Source organism: Scleropages formosus, chromosome 21 (assembly GCF_900964775.1).
Source record: "Scleropages formosus chromosome 21, fSclFor1.1, whole genome shotgun sequence".
In the NCBI taxonomy this organism is placed as follows: domain Eukaryota; kingdom Metazoa; phylum Chordata; class Actinopteri; order Osteoglossiformes; family Osteoglossidae; genus Scleropages; species Scleropages formosus.
The window spans coordinates 7287128-7310673 of NC_041826.1; the positions used below are offsets into that span (position 1 = coordinate 7287128).

The following is a 23546-nucleotide window of genomic DNA, read 5'->3' on the forward strand; positions in this document are numbered from 1 at the left end:
GCCCTTTCTAATCCTTTGAATGCCGGTAAATTTTTCAAACATTTTAGAGAAGCATTGCTTGTTAATAACACAAATGTACAGAAATGAAAAATAATTCGTATGAGAAGGCGTTTATTCGAACTAATACAGTTTACCATGTTATTTTAAAAGCAGACACTATTAATCACATACCACTATCTGCAAGCCAGTCTAAGAAATATTTGCAGGAGGAAGAAGTTTCAGATGCAAGAAAAATAAAAAGCAAATCCAACTGGTGAAGGGTCAATATCTTTTAAAGAATATTTCCTGTGGTTTGGAAACTTTAAAAGATACATGTCCTGAACTGTTTTAAAGGTAACAACATTCATGCTTTAAGATAAAGAGATGCAAATTGTACATTTTCAAAACATTTGAAGGCAAACAACTATTTAGTGAAATGGGAGACAGATAAATACTTCTTAAATAATAACCAAGATACATAATGAAATCATTTTAAATAAGAAAGTTTCCCCAGCAACCATTTTCAATTGTCTGCATGCTCTGTTCCACCTTTAGTATATCGAAACACTTATTCTGATACTAAAGACATGAAAAACTATTTGAAATATTTTTTACTGAATTAAACAACTGCAGTAAATTAATCCTACCTTTGATTTCCTCCTCAATTTTGGCTTCCATCTCTTCTTCTACTTTGATCACTGTAAACAAAAAACTAATTAAAATTTTCTAAAAACTTCATTCTTGTTTCCCTTTATTCCTTTTAGAAGAATATTCACAACAACCAAAACAGAACATCCTTCCATTCAAAAAACACACTTTTTTTCCAGTTTCCATGTGCAAGTCTACTGTTTGTGACCAATGTTTCGGTGAGTATGCTATAGTCTCAACAATGAACTACTCACATTATAAAACAAATAAAAAATGGATGCTCATTACAGAACATGACAATTCCCTTGTTTGGGAAGTGTTTTTGGGACTAGCAAATATAAAAATCTTGCAACACGACATATTTTCTATATCTACAGTTATCGTCATCACATCTTGTGCAATAAAATGCAAAAATGTTCTCATCTAGCTTATTTTATAGAAAATAACTGGTGAATGACAACTGGTACACTTCTAAGAGCAGCAAAAGTCATTTCACAATGAACAATTGTGATGAAGGTATGTGTGAATGGTATATTTATTTGTTGAACAAATCTGAGCAACTATCTAGAAATTTCGAAAAAAATATTTTTAGCAATATGAAATTAGTTAAAGAGTGAGAAGAATGTGTTTGCATGTTTTGTTTGTCTTATGAACTGGAATGAGCTATCGGGAACAAGTTTTCCATTTACACAAGCATGGAATCTCAAATTTCCATAAGGCACAGTGCAATTTATGATGGGCAGAATTTTTACAGTCATTATGCTTGTGAAAAAACTTGTTAAAGCATGGTACTTAAGATGCATCATCATCAACTTCTTTTTGTGCTAGAAAGAACTATTTTACTGTTCAATAATCTGCTTTCTGCATAATTACAATATCACCACCGCTTCATGCATCATATATCTATTTTTCACAAATCAGCTGAGAACTCACCATCAACAGTCAAAAAGGCAGCACAAGACACCATTCCAGCTGGATTTCTGGCCACACAAGTGTACTCTCCCGCATCATCAGAATAAACTCTAGCAATCTCCAATTGGCAGTTATCATCAAACTGGGACATTCTGAAGATGTTGGACTGCTTGATTTCCTTGTCTTTAGAGTACCAGAAAATGTTCAAGTCTAACAAGAGAAAACGGACAATCTCATTCAAATTACAAGCAATGCAGTGTATAAAGTACTTCCATTACAAAATGGTAATTTTCCTAAGCCGCATCCCTTAACAGGGGGATCTAATGAGAATTTTTAGTTTAGGGTAGTTACAGAATATGAACTATTCTCTAAGCTATATCTTCTTAGAATCTGAATATGAAACAACATAACAGCAGGTCTTCGCAGATATCAGCATTCCTCTGAACTGAACTGAAGTCAAAATACCTTCTCCAGAGACACGGCACTGGAAGCGAGCCGACTCTCCTTCTTTAACAGAGGTGTTGTAAATAGGAGAAAGGACCACAGGAGGAGACAGTGGAGTTCCAGTATCAGGAGAAATCACCTCAGGAACTAAAACAGATTTAAAAATACAACTAATTTCATTTACAAATTAGAATACTGCTTTCCACACGCACAAAATAGAGGACTGAAAATACATATTCAATTAATTCAGATCCTTACTATCATTGTAACTACAACTGATCCATACCTTCAACATTTAAAGCAGCACTGCTGGTGGCCTCTCCAGATTCATTTTTAGCCTCACAGCTGTAGACTGCTGCATCCTCAGGGAAGGCTTCAACGAGAAGTAGTGTGTACTCATTCCCATCTTGTAAGAACTTGCACTTGAACCCAGAAGACAGGATCTGGGAGTTTTTGTACCAGAACACCTGTGGCTGAGGAACGCCTGTCACGACTACGGAGAACCGGGCAGGTTTGCCAGCCTCAACAGACTGGGGCTTCATGTGCTGAATAATCTGTGGTGGCTCAGGTACTGAAGTAACAGAAACATTACAAAATACAAAATATCTATTACTTCTTAATGTCCTTAGAGAATTTTTAGTTTTTAATTAAAAAAATGATATAGCATAAATATGTAACATGACTGGCCAAATGTGTGGTAAACACTGAAATATATACTCTTCAATTTGAACTTTTTTTGCTAATTCTCATATGCATTTATACACTTGTTTGCATGCTATTCATAAAGAACTAGCAATACATATACAGTATATTTTTTGATCAAAAGGAAGATAAAAAACGGAATGGAAATTAAATGCCGCTCACTGTTGACATGGAGTGTAACCATGCTTCTGTTCCTGCCAGCAATAAATGTGTACTCTCCAGCATCACTGCGATATGTTTCAGAGATGGTTAAACGATGAATTTTTCTGATGGCTACATAGTTGAACCGCTCTTCAACTGAAAAATTAATCTCAATGCCATTTCTCAGCCAACGGCCTTCAATTTCATCTTCATTGACTTCAAACTCAAATGTTGCCCTCTGCTTTTCAACAACCTAAGAAACATAAAAATGAAAATATAATTCTATACACTAGAGAAACAGATTTTCTTCTTTTCCACTTCAGCCACAGGGAATTGATATTTACAGTAATCTCTTTCTCCACAAGATCTGTGATCCGGACATCACGGCCCTCCACAGTGAGCTGAGCCTTAGAAGTACTAGAACCAGCTACCACACAGTACTCTCCAGCATCAGACAAACGGACAGTCTGGATCAACAGCCTGTGCAGGTATTTTTCAGTAGAAACCTTGTATCTGAAAATACCACACAAAAAAGAAAAATAAACCACATCTTACAACATAACTGGAATTAACCTTGAAGGATCTAAGGAGCCCTCATTCTGTAGTTAACTTTATTCCCATCATAACACAATAGAAAAGAAAAACAATTAGCTTGTCTTGTCCTGAAATTGCTGGTTATTAAAATGTGCAAAAGTTATTTTGAAATTATGATGATTACTGTAAGGTATGTTGGAAGAAATGAAACTGATACGTTAACAAGAGTAAAAAAGTTAAAAAATAAAGAGATATTCAAAACACTTTAACTAAACTAAGGAGTTTTTTTAAAGAAATTAAGAGTAAAAACAGTGGCCAAAAAAGAAAAAAACCATTCAACAGAGCTTCAGTAGAACAACATACCGGTCAGATAATTCCAACTCCTGTCCATCTTTCATCCATGTCACTTGGATATTTGGCTCAGAAACTTCGCATTCAAAAACAGCCTTCTTCTTCTCTATTACTTTGATATCTTTGATGTGCTTTGTAATTTGAATAACACGCGCTGAAAGTCAAATAATAATATGTAAAACTGAGAAAACACAATATCCACAAATCAAAAGCGTCATAATGAATCACATAAACTATATTTACCGTCAACATATAGGTTGGCTGAAGTTGCTGCAGATCCAGCAACAAACTGGTATTCTCCAACATCTCCAAAGTGTACATTCCGTATGGTCAGTGAGTGAGTAAGTTGTTTAGAACGAATTTGGCATCTCTCTGTGGAACGGATCTCTACACCATTCTTCAACCATTTATAAGTTATTCCTTCATAGTTTACATTCACCTCAAAGGTGATTGTGTCCCTCTCCTGAGCATTGAGGTCTTTGAGCATGGACGTGATCAAAATGGCTGAAAGGGGTGGAAAAACACGTTTAGTGAGCATTAGATAACTTGAAGGCTTTAAATTAAGGAAGAGTAGAGACAATGACTTACGATTGACTGTTAGAGTGGCAGAAACTTTGTCATTTCCACAGATGAAAGTGTATTCTGCTGAATCTTCTCTGCTGGTGTTCATTATCTTGAGCTGGTGAAGTTTTCCCTGTACTACAATTCTGAATTTCTCACTCATCTCAATTTCCACTCCATTTTTCAGCCAAGTGGATGGGACATTGAAGTGTGACACTTCACATTCAAAGCTAGCCACCTGGGTTTCGGGGACCTCAATATTCTTCATGGTTTTTGTGATCCGTAAGGCTGTAATCAGCCATGAAAAAAATCAGTATAGTTATGTATACAGCTTACATATATATTCTACATTAAGTAACAACAGCTTAACTGAACAAATTAAGATTCTTACATTCAACATATAAAGTGGCACTGCACTGCAAGTGCCCAATGATGGCCGTGTATTCTCCAGCATTGTGTTTGTTCACATTCTGAATTATCAGCTTGTGAGCCTTTCTCTCAGACAGAATCTTACAGTTTTCACTGGGCTTCAGCTCAACACTGTTAAACATCCATGTCACTGGAATGTTGTCATGAGACAGACTTAGCTCAAAGGAGGCTGTACTATCCTCGAGAGAGGTCACATCCTTTGGCTTCTTCACAATCTTAATTGCTAGGAAAAAAACGACAGTGCCAGTTAAAAATATGTATTTTTTTTGTTCTCTATTTACAACTTCAATTAAAATCTTTAACTTACTCTCAACATTAAGCCTTGCATTTGCAGAGAGCCTTCCAAGTTTGAATCCATAGACAGACTCATCTTGTGTTGTGCAGTTCTTGATCTTCAGGCTGTGGACCATGCCATCTACTCTGATCTCATATTTGTCACTGGGGCGGATCTCTACACCATTCTTAATCCACTGTGACCCCTTAACATTCTCATGGGTGAGTTCAAGACTGAAAACTGTCTCCTGGGTCTCAGTTACAGTCTGGTTCTTCAGTGTCTTCTTTACTTTCACAGCTGTGCAGTTTAGTGGTGGGATATGATTAGCACAAAATAATTCAATCATACTTTATGAAACTATGCATTATTCTGTCAAAATAATGACGTAGTTTTAATTAAATTATTATACACTTTTCTCCCATTGGGGGGCGCGCTGGCGCAGTGGCGCAGTGGGTTGGACCGGGTCCTGCTCTCCGGTGGGTCTGGGGTTTGAATCCCGCTTGGGGTGCCTTGCAACGGTCTGGTGTCCCGTCCTGGGTGTGTCCCCTCCCCCTCCAGCCTTACGCCCTGCGTTGCCAGGTTAGGTCCCGGTTCCCCGCAACCCCGTATGGGACAAGCGGTTCAGACAGCGTCTGTGTGTGCGTGTGTTATCTCCGATTATCTGGTCCTAATTTTTTCACTAAGAACAGACCAAATATCGAAAAATAAAAGAACTTTTTGAATTTCAGTGCAAGTTCATCCCAAGATTACCCAAAATTATCCCTAACATTGCAAGACAAAAGTAGTGTAACATTACATTAAAACGAGTTACAGTACAATGCAGTTTTTCTTTTTTGTGGTTTGTTCCTGGAAAATTACATTTTTTTTCAAGTTTTTATTCAATGAAGTCTGCATGCCTGTCCACAAAGGTTTTTCAAAACACACATGCAAGCAAAGCTTTTTTGAAGTAGACGGGTGTGCAAAGGTTTTTTAACCGCAGGTGTCCACAAAGCTCTTTTTTTGTATTGCATGAGCAGTACCAGAAACAAACATGAACCTCAACCAGTCTATGTCTGAGAGTGTTTTTCCAAGTGTATATTTTCTTTTTACTTCATTATATTTTGTGTTTAAAGATTAGCTATTTTACAGTTGTGTTTCTAAGATTTACTGGGTGTACAGAAATAGTCTGTATTATATAAAATGTTCATTAAAATAATTACATTTATTCATCTAACAGATGCTTTTCTCCAAAGTGACTTCCAAAGTCCACACCTTATTCACCCAAGATATGAGTCACTCATCTATACACCAATGAAACACACTTTCTTTGTCACTCATACACACATACACAACAGGTGACTTTAGAGTCACTAATCCACCTGCACAGCATGCCTTTGCACTGAGGGAAGGAACCAGAGTACAGACACAGGGAAGAACATGCAAACTCCACAGAGACTGACTGGGTATCCAACCTACATCCTCTTGCACCACCCAGGCACTGTCAGACAGCAACGCTACTTGCTGTGCCACAGTGCTATGATAAATTATCACGCACGCACGCACGCACGCACGCACGCACGGACACTGAAGCCGCTTGTCCTGAGCGGGGTTGCAGCGAGCCGGAGCCTAATCCGGCAACACAGGCCGCAAGGCTGGAGAGGGAGGGGACACGCCCAGGACGAGACGCCAGTCCGTCGCAAGGCACCCCAAGCAGGACTTGAACCCCAGACCCACCGGAGAGCAGACCCCGGCCAAACCCGTTGAGCCACCACACCCCCCCGTGATGAATTATTTCAAAATGTAAACCTGCCATGGCAATGTGTGTAGACTAGCTTGAGGAAGATGAATGCTTTATGTTATATTTAAACAAATTAACATTTGATTTGCATGACAATTCTAATGAATTCTGGAATGTTTGGACACTTCTGGAAATAATCAGAATGTGCTATGTGGTCATACCTGTTAGATATTGTAACATTTTGACTCTGAGCCCTTGTTCTTTGTACGTAAACATACTGTCCCTCCCTGTATGTTACTGTTACCCTGTGGTGTTCATAAAGCCAATTAAAAAATGTCACATTACCTTCAACTTTCAGGTTGCCTGTAGTTGTAGAATTTGCAACCTGGTAAGTGTATTCCCCAATGTCCTGAGGTCTTGTAATGATGATCACAAGCTTTCTAACAGCTCCAAATTCCTCACTCCTGATGTTGTCACTGAATTCTACAGGATGGCCATCCTTCAGCCATTTGCCCTCAGCAGTGGGGTTGGCAACCTCACACTCCAACTCAGCAGTCTGGGACTCCGCTACAGTCACATCTTGGAGAGGTCTTTTAACAGCACCACCTGGAACAACAGGGTTTCTCAGTTTAATCACTGCACTAAATTGTATCATATTTAAAAGACATTTTAATGTCATTTTTGTAAAGTCTGAAATTATCAACTCTATTGTCACAGCTATACAAATCAGAAATGTATAAACACATTTACGAGCTACACAGAGTTCAATCAGGCATATGAAATAACGCCCAGGTTTTTAAGATTATGCAACAATTTATTTCAGATTGCAAACTCTTCAAAGAAATGCAGTCAGGATTTTAAGGAAAACCCCCAACTGTACGATTATTTACCAGTCCAAAGTGAAGTATTTTCATTTAGTAAATATAAATACAATCATCCTTCATAGAACAAGTTTCTGCCCTGGGATTTTACCCATTATACAGGCATTTTTACCAATACATCAATGCGTTGGAGACATTAATAGTAAACCTGAACTCAAATTACTTTACATTGATTCATTTGGCAGGTGTTCTTCTCCAAAGTAACATAGAGCTCGAAGTGTACAAAAGTACAAACAACATTGGATATATTCATATTAGATGTATTAGAAGTGGCGGGTCTGGAGTTCGAGCCCTGCTTGGGGTGCCCTGCGACGGACTGGCGTCCTGTCCTGAGTGTGTCCCCTCCCCCTCCAGCCTTACGCCCTGTGCTGCCGGGTTAGGCTCCGGCTCTCCGCGACCCCACATGGGACAAGCGGTTTCAGATGGTGTGTGTGTGTGTGTGTGTGTGTGTGTGTGTGTGTGTAGGTCTGGAGTTCAAGCCCTGCTTGGGGTGCCTTGCGGCGGACTGGCATCCCGTCCGGGGTGTGCCCCCTCCCCCTCCAGCCTTACGCCCTGTGCTGCCGGGTTAGGCTCTGGTTTGCCGCGACCACACTTGGGACGGGAGAGGGGAGCGGAGACACCCAGGAGGGGATGCCAGTGTGTCACAAAACACCCCAAGCGGGACTTGAATCCCAGACTTGCCAGAAAGCAGGACCTGGTCAAACCCACTGCGGAACCCCCCTCCCCCGCGTGTAAAATATAGACTACATCAATTATATATAGTAAATTATCCACTGGTAGCTAATCATTGTACGCACATTTGTCAGACCATAAATCTGAATACATTCGTCATTCGTCTGAAAGTTTAAAAAAATTACAATAAAAGCATCTTACCTGTTACACTTAGCCTTGCACTTGTTGTCTTTTCACCAGCTGCAAAGGTATACAGCCCTTCTTCATCCTTCATTGTGTTTATGACAGTCAAGGTATAGCGCTTGCCCTTGGCCTCCATCTTGTACTTGGCTCCTGCTTTAAGAGTCTGATTTTTGAAGGTCCACACAGCATCAATACCAGAGTGAGACAAGTCTACTTCAAAAGTGACGTTTTGGGTTTCGGTGCACATCTGGTCCTCCATTTGCTTCAAAATCTCAATTTCTAAACAAACAAATAAATGTGATTATGTTCACCATCAATGACAATAACATATATTCTCATTTATCTGGTCAATAGCATAAATACTTACTCTCAATTGTTAAATTGCAGCTGGTCTCAGCTTTGCCAACAACCAGCTTATAGCATCCTTCATCTGAGGCAAACGTTCTGCTAAAGACCAATCGCTGTTTCGACCCTTTAGCAACAAACTGAACCCTCTCGCTTGGCACAATCAGCTTGTCATTATGATACCATTTTACTGAGCTGATATCTGCTGCAGAGATTTTAGCCTCAAGCACAGCTTTAGTGCCTTCAACTGAGGTCACATCTTTAAGCGGTGTCAAGATACCAATAGCTGTAAGAAAAGGCATTAAAATTGAAAACAACATGCTATGCAACTAAATTTGAAATAAATCAGAATAATTCAAAAATGAATAAAATAAACCAATAGCTTACACTGAACAGTAAGCTTTGCAGAAGAAGTTATGTCCTGAGCAGGAACAAAAAAAGAGTACATCCCAGCATCACTCCTTTGGGCATCTTCAATAAGAAGTTTGTGAACAAGCTTGTCAATGACAATGTGAATGCGATCAGTGGCCAAGATGGCTTGGCCACTTCTCATCCAGATGCCTTCAACATTTTCCTGGGAGAACTTTACTTCCAGTTGTACGATGTCACCTTCACAGACGGAAAGGTCCGATAGGCCTTGCATCAACGTAACAGGTCGCACTAAAAAGGAGAAAGAAATTTTCATAATGCATTTAACTTGCATTTTCTTCCTTTTTGCCATTCTGTAGAACACCAGATAAGTAAAACTGACAAATACCAAAAATTCATTGTTTAACTTCCATTACATTATTTTCTACCACTGTTATCACTCAAATTCCACTGAATAAAAAGAACTGCATAAATTCTTACATTTCATCGTCAAGGAGGCAGCTGTCTTCAAGTCACCAACAACAAAACTGTATTTTCCCTGGTCCTCCTTTTTCACGTCTCTTACACAAAGAGAATGGCGTCCTCGACGAGATGACATAACATATTTGCTACTGGGAGTGATCTCCTTTCCCTCAAAATACCAGGTACCCTCAGCATCTTCACGAGATACTTCACACTCAAACTCTCCAGAGTAGGTCTCAGGAACCTCTATATTCTCCAGCGCTGTCAGAATGTCCAGGGGAGCACCTGGAAAGCAATGACACCATATGGTGTATTACACTGCGTACAGACCCTTTTTCAGACAATCAGAAAATTTACATCAGTGGCCCTTGTTCACAGTTATTCAAACTTTTTTCTGTGTACATGCATCAAATTCCGAGTGAAATATATCCACTCGTACAAATTTATTGATATACCTGCTCAAATCAGTAACTAATTCAGGAAGAGGAACACACAAACACCTCTGCATAAAAACTGAGGATGCTAGGAACTGACGTTATCTTGGTTTGTTCATGAGAGAAACAAGATTGTAAAAACTTGCTAAGTTTCCAGCCAGTTACATTGCAGCCAAAGTCTTCATAGTAACCCTCAATAAAACTATACCTATGATATCCTTCATGATGTAATCATCATGTTTACACATTTACATTCCTTAACGAACCAACGAATGACTGTAAGAAATTGTTACTTTGAAAATTTGCACCACTCAAGGAAACATTAACTACTCTTGGAACAAATCATAATTTTTCCCATAAGAAATAATGATAATTAGTTGTTCACAATCTGGGCATTTGTCTCACAGGCAGATTTTCAAGAAAGCAATTAGTTTGGATGCTGCGGTATAGGTGTATATAAACTGAAAACACTGAAAAATATATCAGATGTCTTACCCTCAACAGTGAGTTTCGCAGTAGTTCTAATATGGTCATCTTCAACAACACAACAAGTGTATTCTGCAATGTCCTTCATTTCAATCATCAGTACAGAGAGGAAATGCACCTTCCTGTCAGAGTGCATTCTATATTTATCACCAGAGAAAATCTCCATGTTGTTCTTCAGCCACTTTACTTTTACGAAGGGCTCACTGGTTTCACATTCAAATGTTACCATGGTGTCCTTCTCTTTGGCAATGATATCTTCAAGTTCTTGAGTAAAGACAACAGCTTGCTTGGCTAAAATAAACACAGAAGAAAAATACTCTCTGCATTATTATTACAAGCAGTGACCATTTATTTTAAGGGAAAATGGACAAAATTTAAATACTTCACCTTGAACCAGAAGAAATGCATGACTTGAAGCTTCCCCAGCAATGTTGATGGCTTTGACCATAATGCTAGCAGAGTCTTCAGCTGAGACATCTCTTATTACTAATTCACACACATTGTCTTCGGGCCAGTACCAGTAAATACGGTCAGACTTCTCTAGGAGAACACCATTCTTGAACCACTGACATTCTGGATCAGGTTTACCAACCACTCTGACACGGAAGCGGACTTCATCAGTCTGGGAAACGGTCTGGCTCTGGATGCGTTCCATGATCTTTGGAGCTTCCATGCTAGGAGATAACTCAACTCTCTCTGGTTTAATCTTTGGAATAGTCACTTTCCCTCTTTCCTCTTCCTTTTTCTTTTCTTCTTCAGGGACATCTTTGGTCCAATGAAGAAGTTCCTCTTTTGTTTTCTTCAGCAGTTCTTCATAGGAATCATCTCGTTTACGAGACTTGAACTCAACAGCAGTGATTGCTTCATAATAGCCCTCCTCTGTGCGACGCTTAAATTTACTTCTCAGCTCCTCCGTCTCTTCTGTGGATTTTTCATGAACAACTCTCTCTGCTTTCCTTAGCTTAATTATCTCTTTAGGCTGAGTAGTGTCAACAGGCTTGTCAACCTTTTGAACTTCAAAGGACACTCTGCCACGATCTGGAGAAGTCCCAGATTCAGGAGCTTTCAATTCAGGGGCACGGCGAAGTATGGATCTAAAATCCTCTCTCTGTTGGATTTCTAGCTTCACACAATGCTCACTCACACCTTCAGGGTTTTCTGCCACAACTTTGATCTCTCCAGAATCATAAGATTTGCTGTCAGTAATCTCAAGGTAGTAAATACCATCATATCGGAGCCTAAACCGCTTGCTTTTACGGATTAGTTGTCCATTAAGGTACCAGTTAACCTTAGGTGTGGGGTAACCAGTCACCCTGCAACGGAACCTTGCTGTCTCACCCTCCAATACCTGTGCAGGTTCAGGAACCAGTACAATCTCTGGTTTGGTCTTCTCAGAAATCTCCTCAGCTGTGACTCCAGCAAGAGCACCTTCATGGGCCAAACGTTCCATCTCTTCAATCCTCTGCATTCCCTTCCGACCCTCCGGTAGTTGAGTCTCCTCCACAAGGCCTTTTTCATCCTTCACAATTAAGGTAGCAGAAGTTTGGTCAACTCCATACTTATTTGTTGCTCTACAAGTAACAACACCACTATCTCTGGCATATGCCACTTCATAGTCGAGACTGCAGTAACCAAACTCATTTATCATGCGGAGCCTATTGGCAGCCTCCAGGGGTTTGCCATCATGAAGCCATTCCACCACCATTGTAGGATCACCAATAGGTGTAAGCCTGCACTCAAAGTGTACAGGGCCAAATCGCTTCAGCCGGACTGATGTGAGTTTCTTCTTGAAGTGTGGCTTCTGCTGTTTTTCCTTGTCATACAGATCACCTTCCTCCCACTGCTCTTGACCATAGCGGAGGTGCAGGGGTTCTAGCTCTGGTGCAGCAATCTCCTTGGCTTTGTATGTTCCTTTCGGAATGATAAGCTTTCTCTCTGGTTCTGGTTCAGCAAACTCTACCTCCACATTGACCCTGCACCGGGTAGTGTCTCGCCCAGCCTTGTTGATTGCTGTGGCTGTGTACCAGGCACTATCAGAGCCAGTTGTTGATGCAATCTTGAAATTAGCTGCTCCTTTGGTGCCTTCAATCCTGTAAATAAGATTCATAATAATTAACATCATCTTTATGTAGCTACTTGTGTGACGAATGCTGGTGCATATGGTGAAGGAAACAAACTAACTGTACTTCAGAATCACACATCTCCAGCTATATCGTTTTCTCCTAAGGTAATGTACAATTTGTATTTTCTATGAGATGTACGTCGCTTTGGAGAAAAGAGTCTGCTAAATGAATAAATGTAAATTTCAGTCAAGTAGTGTTTGTTAACTTGGGGTATACAGTAGTCTAAACTTGAACAAAGAAGTGAAATAAGCAAACGTATACAAGGAATATGACATAGACCAATCTATGCCAAATCACTGGAGCTTGAGACAACCTGTCCCAGACTGGGGAGTCACACTAAAAGTTAGTAATAAGCACCTATATTTATGCATTTACTTGTACTTAACAAACTTTTCTGGAGAGGATGTACTTATGATAATATAGTTTGGCTTTGATATATTTATTTATATACATACTTAAGTAAATTTGTAGACTCAGATATACTTTAATCCTATTACATTTTATCACTCTAACTGTAACCACATTTGAATTTTTTACATGGTTTTTTCCTCCATAAAACAAATCATTATTTTTACTGCAAAATATTAGTAACATAATTGTCATTTAACACCTTATGTGAATGTCAGTAGCCATTGACAGCTATCAGTCACAGTCACTTTTGCTGTGAACCATTACCAATCTCATATTACTAGACCATCATACATTATGTGTAACCAACGTGACTTATGAGCAGTGGATGTCAAAAAATTAAATTTTCTCTGTGCAATGAGATTATGGCTTAGTGCTTAGAATAACTAAGGTTAGTGTTTTGTCCCAGTTTGACTGACATCATAGAAGGTAAATTCTATGAATGAATTAGGAGTACAAAAAATATTCCTGTTACTTAAAATAACAGTATTTCTATTGTTAGACCTGAATGAAACAAAGTGGACTTCACCAAACTAGTCCATTTTGAGTTTTAAAAGCACCACTGAGCAATTTTTCCCTCCATTTAAGAAGATTTAAATCCATCCATACATCCATCCAATTTCAATAACCACTTGTTCCGAGCAGTCACAGTGATCCAGAGCTTGTCCCAGAAGTAGTGGGCACAAGACTGAGAGGGTACACCCTGAATGGAACACCACTCCGTTGCAGGGTAGCCACACATGCACACACTCACTAAGGGCAATTCAGAGTGACCGCGCGCACGCGCACACGCGCGCACACACCGTCTGAACCACTTGTCCCATACAGGGTCACGGGGAGCCGGAGCCTAACCCGGCAACACAGGGCGTAGGGTTGGAGGAGGAGGGGACACACCCAGGATGGGACACCAGTCCATCGCAAGGCACCCCAAGCGGGACTCGAACCCCAGACCCACCAGAAAGCAGGACTTGGTCCAACCCACTGCACCACCGCACCCCCCTTAGAGTGACCAATTCACCTGGATTGTATGTCCTTAGTCTGTGGAGGGTCAACAAGGCACTCAGCAGAAATCCATTCAAACACTTTAATAACATGCAAACCTCACCCAGACTGCAATAACATAAAGTGACCCACTGAAGACATATAAGATATCAACAGCATTAAAATTACTACTTAGCCACAACAACTTAAAAAGCATCATTAAGCAGTGAAATTATCATCCATTCAACACCAAAAGTGATTAGACATTGCAAGGATCAATTTAAACAAACGTATTTTTAAACCACGGGGTGCAGTGGCACAGTGGGTTGGACCACGGTCCTGCTTTCCGGTGGGTCTAGGGTTCGAGTCCCGCTTGGAGTGCCTTGTGACGGACTGGTGTCCTGTCCTGGGTGTGTTCCCTCCCCCTCTGGCCTTACGCTCTGTGTTACCGGGTAGGCTCCTGTTCCCCGTGACCCCGTATGGGAAAAGCGGTTCTGAAAATGTGTGTGTGTGTGTGTGTGTGTGTGTGTGTGTGTGTGTTTTTAAACTTGTGCCTAAAAATACCTGGACTTTGTGGTACTCTTACTTGTCTAACTGTATTCCTCTATACAGTGTCTTATTAGGAGACAATTCAAGTGTTTCTGAAAACTAATTTGGGATTTGTACTGAAATTTGTCATTCTCATATGGATTTGGAGTTTCAGTTAAAATACTGACCTTAATATTTGAGTAAAAAGTCCAGTACTTACCTAATATGAGGGTGCTTTTGTGGGGAAATGATGTCACTGTTTTTCAACCAGACAATGTCAGGAAGAGGATTTCCAATAGCTTTGACAGCCAGCTCAACCAAAGTCCCTTCCTTAACACTAATGTTTTTCAGCTTCTCAATGAACTGGGGTCTGACCAAGTTTTCCTTAGCTGTGAATATACAGTTAAGGCATTTTAAAAACACAGAAACATAATATAGAACAGAAGTGATTTTTTCACCTAAGTACTGTTAACAAATAATTTGTCCAGTCTTTGCACAATAGAAATAATACATCTTTAGTAATATCTCACCATCCACAGTAAGAGTCATTGAGACAGAGGCCTTTCCAGCTCTGTTTTGAGCAACCACAGTCCACTCTCCAGAGTCATGAGGCAGGGCAGGGACGACAATCAGTGACTGAGTTCCATCTTCCTTCACCACTATTTTGTGGGTATAGTCATTCACTATTTGCTGGCCTGAAAAATACAGTCAGATATATATTTGGCTTGATAAGAAATGCAGGAGAAAATTATTACTTTGTTGTTTGGTGGTGCTACAAGAAAAAGTGGTGTCTTTCTGTGCCTGAGCTGTGCACTTGAAGACATTTTGATTTGGTTCAGTCTGTGTAGAGTTTTTATGTTCTCCCCATGTTCACACAGGTTTCTACCACATACTCTTGTTTCCCCCCACCCTATTGCCCTAAGAGTGTGAATAAGTGTGTGCCCTTTGAAGAACTGTACTCGCATTCAGGGTACACGCCACCTCCTGCCATTTACTTCTGAGATATACACTCTGGACCAATATGACTGAACAGGATATGCAGTTGACCAAACAAGCAGACAAGTGTAGTTACTGACAGAACTTTAGTCCCTAAGTGTGATATTAACAGGGCAATGACTGTATTTCAAAAATACTTTCACTTATATCTTTAGCTTAATATGCAGCTTGAACATATTTGTATACACTGTCCCTTCTTGTCACAAATGGTCAGGTTATGAATTTTCAAATATACAAAGATTTCCCTGTTAAATTATTTTAACATATTTGATTTGTGGGCTTAAAGTGGTCTGTGGTTATCAGTCCATTGAATAGCTGTAAAACAAGCAGTAAAATGCAACCACAGAGAAAAGAGTGTGGGACCAACTTAATAAAACTCACTTCCACAGTGTTTACAGTTCATACATAGTGTTGATGAATGTCTGTGATCAACAGAAAAATGACAAACACTGCACATGTTTATGGGTTAATCAGTCAATAGTTTACATTTATGTTACTTCATTTAGCAGACACTTTTCTCCAAAGCAATGTCCAGGGAACACTATGTAGTGTTTATCAGTCTATACCTTATTCATCCAAGATGACTTACACTGCTAGATACACTACATACAATGAGTCACTCATTCACACACCAGCGAAACATACTTTCTGTCTGTCACTCACATATACAGATTATGGGTGATTTAGATTCACCAATCCACCTAAACAGCATGTCTTTTAACTATTCCGTTAGAGGACAGCTGGGAGCATGGTGGTTAGAGTTGCTGCTTTTGGATCTAAAAGTTGCAGGATTGATCTGACCTCCAGCTGCAATACCCTTGAGCAAGGTACTTACCCTAAAAATTGCTCCAGAAAAATTACCCAGCTGTATAAATGAGTAAATAATTATAACCTTAACACTATAAGTCACTTTGGAGAAAAGCATCAGCTAAATGAATAAACAGTGTTTACTTGGCACTGAATAGTAATTTGCAGAGACTATGCATTTTATTTTCAGGCAATTAAATTAGTTTTAATTTCAAGTTAACAAAAATGTTAAAATACAGTCTTTAATTTATTACAGCAATACCTGAAATTCTTACATTAAAAGTGATTTTGGAGATGCAAACAAAACAAATTAAAAACAGTTCAAATTTTATTTTAAGAAGAGCCACTACAGTTTAATGGAATTCTTATTTATCTGTCCATTTGTCTGAAAATATACTAAGAATGAAGAAAGAGAACTGTACTGTAATCACTCACCATTGTGGAACCAGAAAGTTTCAGGCATGGGCCTACCAACAACTTTCAAGTCAAATCTGGCAGTTTGCCCTTCTGAACACTTGAAAGAGGAGGGCTTTACAACAAATACAGGCTTGTACAATCTTTCCAGTTGGCTCTCATCGGTCTCATCCAGTCTGCGAGCAGGAGAGCGACCAGGAGAACGTCCAGGAGAGCGACTCAATGAGCGAGGAGAAGTAGAACTATGAAAACATTGATATAACATTGATCATCATAAAATTTATCAGTATATAGAAAAACACATACTTGAAAACAATTCATACCTATTATACACAAAGTCAAAGAATATCATAGCATGTATGAAATCAGACTGGATATGAACAGTATTAAAAACTGTTTCCATAAATAGACTTCCAGAAAGAATCAAAATTCAGCTAACCTGATTCTCCTGATAGCCTCTGGTTGGGGGAAGTACGGCTGAGCTCCAACTACAGTAGTGGGTTCCACATACAGTTTTCCAGAGCTGACTGCATTTGCCTTCATGTTGGTAGCAAAAGCAGTGTAGACACCTTCATCCTCTGGCAGCAGGACAGGAATTCGGAGACTGGCTCTCCCATCCTGTAGAACCTCCATCTGATAACGTCCCCCGTGTATGATGCGCTTGCCATCTTTGTACCAAGCAATCTTTGAGGATCCAAAATAAAAAGAAAAATTTAACATCCTCACAGATAATTACTTTGCTGATTAATTGGGAAACATTTTCTCCCGTTACAGAGGAAATACTGTCTCTTACCTTAGGCAAAGGATTTCCTGACACTTTGCAGTGGAAAGTAACTCCCATTCCCTCCAAAATCCTGTAATTCTTTACAGGGGTGTCAAAGACTGGCTCGACAGCTTCGTGTTCAGCTACACTCATGACCATCTCCTCCCCATCTTCGGTTACTAACACCTGGTAAGTAATCTTCAGAATGCGGAGCTCAATCTCACGGATTATCCTCTCCTCAAAAGCAGAGATTTGGAATTCCTGTAAGCAAGGAATGCAATGTTTTTGATACCATTTAAAGTGCACTCGGTCTACAGACATTTAAGTTACAAATTTTCTATACTAAACATTTTTTAATATGTTTTCAGTTATTTATTTTTTATTGTATTTTCTTCATATTTTTTGGTGAAGCGAAGACAAGCTGACAGTTCCACACATAGCTGTTGACTGGTAATAAAATGCACTTAGAAAAGGAACAGGAACATGGGGACTGAGTGAGCTCAGATGACATCAACAGCATTTACACCTTGGGTCTTGTGTTCCAGATTTTTGGTAATCAGTAATATATGACAAACATTTCATAAGAAAATTAAATGAATCAGTCAACGCTCAGCACTAAATATTTGTGGAGAAAATGTATTTCTAGTTTCAGTCATTCAGATAATAAGCAAACAAAGCAGTCAGATGCTGACAAATGTTAAATTGATCATGAGTGAATAGGAGGTTGTGGAAACCACACATTTTTTGAAAAAATTTAAAGTAGACAATTTTACTGTTAGTGAAAGTTAACAGACCATAAGAAAATAAAAGTTCTGTGCTGGACAGAGTGTTCCCTACACCACATTGTAAGTTTCCAGGATAGGCTGGGGAACACAACAGCTCTAATTCTTGTAACAAGCTACTTCATTTTGAATAACTGCTCTGTAATTAGCAATGCATGCAAACATGATAAACAAGAGGTGTAATATGTTGAAGATTTTTAAGATTAAAGCAAATGTTTTTAGGTGAATGTAATTTCTTAAATTTCAGATGATTTCAGCACCTGTTCAGTTACAAATGTCTTCAGCATCTGTGTCTGCTGCGTCATCCTCTTCTGCATAAGAATCTGTTCCCTCTCATATTCGGTCATGACCACTGGAGGGACGTCTGCTACTCTAGGTTCTTGCACCATGATGATTCCTTCAGTCATTATAGTCATTTCATGCATCTTCATGTAGGCTTCATATTCCTCTGTGCAATAAAAAATTTAAGTAATTAAAAAAAGTGTATTTTCCTATTTTTACAGTGAACTCAAATACACCATTTGTAGTGGTGTACAAATGGACCCATTTTCCTGGATGTGGCTGCAGTGAACTCCTTTTCAGTGTGCAGACAAGGGCCTTCGGAAAAGATGCTTTGTGTGCGGCACTGTTCAGATAATTTCATTTGCAGCCCCATAGGTGATCAGTTGACAAAAAGTATCACTGTATGTAATAAAAAGGAGAGAACCCCACCGAAGACAACGCGGAAAGCTGATGGCTAGTGAGACCCGACAAGGAGTCGAGTTCAAGAAAATGCAATTTACATGGTTTAACTTTTGATAGCACTGACCTTCCTCAAGTAAACTGGCTGATGCAGAGACCTCTCCCAGCTGATTCCTGGCACAGATAGAATATTCTCCTGCATCATCAGCAAAGGTCATGGAAATCTCCAGTTTGCACTCGCCCGTTTCCTTATTGTAGGTTACTCTATACCTGTAAAAGGAGGAAGAAGCATTAAAAACTGAATATTGTACAACAGAAAACTTGTTCTAATATTTAAAGTACTTAGAGTTGATTACAAGTACCTGTATCCAGTCGTAAGGGGAACTCCAGCTTTCTTCCAGTAAATGTGAGGCTTGGGACTACCACCTATCTGACATTCAAAGATGACGCTGCCACCTTCCACAAGCTTCTGCACTGTGGGTTTCCTCACGAAGAAAGGTGCCACAGCTTCTGCACTAGCAGGCACTTCTAATATTTCTTCTTTGACTTCAGTACTAATGCTGAAGTTAAATTGAGTTTTGTTCAAGTGTTACTATTGGACAAACCGTTTAAACACCTAACTAAGTTTTAGAAGTTTAACAATAAAATAGATACCACTCACCGTTTCTCCTCTAAAGTTTCCATGTGTGCAGAGACAGCAGTGATTATTTCCTCTCTGCTCTCAATCTCCTCTGACACTGCAAATAGAAAGTATAAATGATCTTATTGACTATGTTGACAACAAGTAAGTGAGTTATAATAAAATTTCACCTTTTTAACTTGTTCCACACTTCTTACCCTTCACAAGCAAGTAACAGGAAGTGCTGACAGTTCCAGCTTCGCTGGTAGCTGTGCAAGTAAAGCGACCACTGTCCTCTGCAAAGGCCTCCCGGATAACCAAACGAGCATATCCATTTTCATAAGTGATCTGGAAGTCTATCGAACTCTCAATTCTATAGTCCTCACGAAACCACATGATGCTTGGAGCTGGGTGACCGGATATCTGGCACTCCAGAGTCACCGATTCTCCCTCAGTGACAGTCACATTCTTCAAACCCTGAGAAAGGCAAAGCATAATTTTGCAATTATTAGAACAACGGAAGTAGTGAAAGATATGCCCCCAGAACAAAAGAGGTTTACAGTAAAATATTGTACTCACGACTACAAGAGTGGGAGGAACCACAGCTTCTTGTGCAGGTGAGGGGACTGCTGCAGCTTCAACCACCTGTAACAATCATATGTTTGTGTCAAAACTAAACCACGTCACTATGTCACTTCCTGTGTTAAAGGATGGACCAAAGAAAACGTGCTTAAAAAGGGTAACAGAAGATGAATAGGTAAGAACTTCCTGAAAATGAAGGACAGGTTATAGAAGATTCTGAGGGGACAGCAGGACTCAAGGTGTAATTTAGGTCCATGATGAAAGTAGAAGAGCTTGGTGGGAACTGTGAAGAAGGAACTGTTACAAAGGACAGTGAGGAACACACAAAATGTTAGGGTGTTTCATGACAGGCAGCAACCTGAACAACAAACCTCTTTCTCCAACTGGACATGTGTTTGCTCCATCCCTCCTGTAAAAGAAAGCCCTATCTCTTTCTGCATGGATGTGGTGAAAGATGCCTGATATCTCTCACTGGTATCTCTAAATGGTGGCAGGACTTGTTCTGACATCACTCTGGTCTCCACAATCTTATGAGAAGGAGGCTTCACAGGCCTGATGATCTTTTGAGAAGCAGTAGTAGAGGATAACTCTTTCTGAAGTGTAGCAATAGCAGAACCTGCTATTGAGACCTGACCAAGAAGAATATTATTAAAATTGTAGTCAAAACAAAACATTTTCATAGAATTACACTGTTGTTTTTTTGTTTAGCACACAATGAGAAGTTAGCTGTGCTTCAAAAAACTACACTGAATGGAGCTGGAAAGTGATTCAAATGTTAGTTTCAGTTTGTAATGAATAAAAAGTGAAACTCTGGAAAGGGAATGATGCAATTCTCATGGATGGTCAGAGTACACAAGCACAGCAGTGCAGGCTTTTGGGCATGTTATTAAAACTAAATTAATCTACCAGAATTATTAGAAGCTCAGTGAATATCTACTTCAGAAAAAAAGGTTACATGTCAGGCAAGAAGGGATCAGCTGAAACTTTTTTGTCATCTGCCAGAAGAGTTAGCTGCTTACTTATTGAAATATGAATCTATCAACCTTCCTTGATTTATAAAGATACATAGCTTACTCAGAGTTCCAAATACTAAATAATTAGGACTCTTACATCAAAGACATTTCAAGAATTTTTAGGCATGCTTAAGAAATACCGAACAAGTGACAATTGTATTTTGATTTTTGTCGTCACTGTTAACAATAAACACACAGAAAGGAAATTAACACTTTATTCTGGCTGACATTTTCTACAGCATTAATATTTTTGAAACAGAAGTACATTAAACTCTGTTTAAGTAAAGGTGTTTCACTTCTTGCCTGACATTACCCATGCTTACCTCATAACTATGATCATGTTTAGGAACAGTAACTTTAGAAACTGTGAAATGAGGACTTGGGGATGGTGCAAGCGCAGGGTCCACATGGATGGGAGTTTCCTTACTTCTCTTGATCTATAGCAACCAACAAATTACAGCCTGAATGATGACAGACATTCAAATAATTGTTTTAATCAAGAATGGTTTGGTTGAAAATGCATCTAACCTGAGAAACACTGACACTGTCTTCAGCAAGGACAATAGGAGGGGGTGTTTGAACAGCCTCAGTTTTCATTGTTACAGTTGTGACTTGCTGTTTGGAGGTCTGTTTGGTCAGGGCCTGCTGTTTTAAGTCACGCTCTACGATCTCCTCTTCAGTTCGAACCCCCTCGGCCTGTGCAGGCTTTCGAATGCGCGCTAGGTCAACAGCAGCAAGCACTGTGGCCACCGCCTCTGCCTTTTTCCCTCCCTCAGCCTATAAATAACAAGCAGTGTTTGTATTTTAGCGTAGCACATAGATCATATAGTATCCATGGCACTTCTTAAAGAACCTGCAAAAATATATACATTATACAATGCACAATTTTTTATGAAAAAATATTGAAATACATAATTTCATCCTGCTGTTAGGGGATTTTTAAAAATACAGCCATACACTGATTCAAACTATGTGATCTAATATGGTAATACAAGTCAACCCACGGTGGCACACAAGAGAACTTCAGCAGAAGACTGCGGTGTGATGTAAATGTGCTACCCTGACTGCATGTTCCTGAACAGTCTACAGCAACATAGCAGTACAGACTTCAGTATTTCTTTTTTCCCCACTTTAACAGTGCTCTCTCTCAGGTATCTTTATCATAGCTAGTTTTTAGCTAGTTAGCTAGCTCTGCAGTAGCCCCCCAACAGTTGCCAAGGCTAAAAAGTTTTCTCATTCCTTAATGTCAATGTGCTCCCATTGTCAAAGATACAAGAAAAATGCAGTTAGGCCAGAAACATGACTATGGAAATGAGTAAAATACATATTTTATGCAGAATGCTTAAACTAAAACCAAGAAGAGGTAACAAGTACAAAATTATATGAAAGCTACCAGATTTTATGTGCTGGGTTTACACCAACTGATCCAAATGTTTCTGAATGTAAACATCACAGGACTTGACATTAAGGGAAAATTTCCACTGAACACACTTAATAGTTTTCATAGTTTCACAGCTCTACATGAGGCCTGGAATATTTCAGTGATGTTTCAAAAAATAATAAAGGCAGAAAAATAAGAAATATAAAGTCGTACCAAAATAGGACACTTTCTATAATTTATAAACACTGGGTCCTTAACTTACAAACAGAACTGAGAATGGAGTCTGTAACTTGATAAGTTTGTAAATGTAAAGTCACTTTACTGTACCTTTATTTATGACTAGTTATGTTTCATAAAAATGTCAAATAAGTCTGCAATTTAAAATATTTTATAAAAACAGATTTCATAATTACTTTTATTAAAACCACATTAAAATAAAAACTCATTTAAAATTACTGAAAATTGAAAGAACAATAATTCCGATCACTTTCAATCCTGATGGTTGATCAGTTCATCTCATAAGCATGTGTCGTCTTCAGCTCTGGACCTTGTCAACTTTATTATGTACAGAATAAAAGCATTTTTGTTAACTTTAAACTGCATTAAAATTAAAATTTAACAATATTCTGTCTCCACAAACCACTATTTAGTGCCAGCTATGGATTTATCCCTTGAAAATATGCATTTGTCAACTCATTGATGATTGATATCAGTGACAAACACCTGACACAGGCAATAAATACCATGAAACTAGTGCCACATTCCTATTCCATTCGACAGCATTGTTCTACAAACTAATCGCTGGATCCAGAAACGCAGGTCAAACTTACTCCACAAGTGGAATGTCAGAAGAGGAAAATGCTATTACAAACAAATAAACTGGGAATTGTCCACACCTTCTAAGATTTTTAACTTGTATGTTTGTAACATGAGGAACCAATGTA

The 23546-nt window shown here is 39.1% G+C and overlaps 1 protein-coding gene across 1 annotated transcript in view; it reads right to left on the reverse strand.

Moving 5' to 3' along the window:
- The window catches only part of LOC108924242 (titin-like), a 187098-nt gene that overhangs the window by 154936 nt on the left and 8616 nt on the right, over positions 1–23546 (reverse strand). Inside the window, exons 8-39 of the mRNA XM_029247485.1 lie at positions 21750–21998; positions 21545–21658; positions 20580–20837; positions 20206–20271; positions 19845–20103; positions 19669–19744; positions 19370–19567; positions 19135–19277; positions 18587–18774; positions 17575–17805; positions 17221–17465; positions 16803–17023; positions 15095–15259; positions 14785–14953; positions 10912–12614; positions 10534–10815; positions 9623–9889; positions 9161–9433; positions 8796–9059; positions 8447–8707; positions 7038–7298; positions 5009–5272; positions 4664–4924; positions 4300–4560; positions 3955–4215; positions 3724–3865; positions 3171–3339; positions 2848–3079; positions 2270–2554; positions 2005–2130; positions 1561–1749; positions 627–677 (exon numbers count right to left, since the gene is read on the reverse strand). Coding sequence (XP_029103318.1) covers positions 627–677; positions 1561–1749; positions 2005–2130; positions 2270–2554; positions 2848–3079; positions 3171–3339; positions 3724–3865; positions 3955–4215; positions 4300–4560; positions 4664–4924; positions 5009–5272; positions 7038–7298; positions 8447–8707; positions 8796–9059; positions 9161–9433; positions 9623–9889; positions 10534–10815; positions 10912–12614; positions 14785–14953; positions 15095–15259; positions 16803–17023; positions 17221–17465; positions 17575–17805; positions 18587–18774; positions 19135–19277; positions 19370–19567; positions 19669–19744; positions 19845–20103; positions 20206–20271; positions 20580–20837; positions 21545–21658; positions 21750–21998 — 8134 coding nt within the window. The remainder of the gene's footprint in view (positions 1–626; positions 678–1560; positions 1750–2004; positions 2131–2269; positions 2555–2847; positions 3080–3170; positions 3340–3723; positions 3866–3954; positions 4216–4299; positions 4561–4663; positions 4925–5008; positions 5273–7037; positions 7299–8446; positions 8708–8795; positions 9060–9160; positions 9434–9622; positions 9890–10533; positions 10816–10911; positions 12615–14784; positions 14954–15094; positions 15260–16802; positions 17024–17220; positions 17466–17574; positions 17806–18586; positions 18775–19134; positions 19278–19369; positions 19568–19668; positions 19745–19844; positions 20104–20205; positions 20272–20579; positions 20838–21544; positions 21659–21749; positions 21999–23546) is intronic.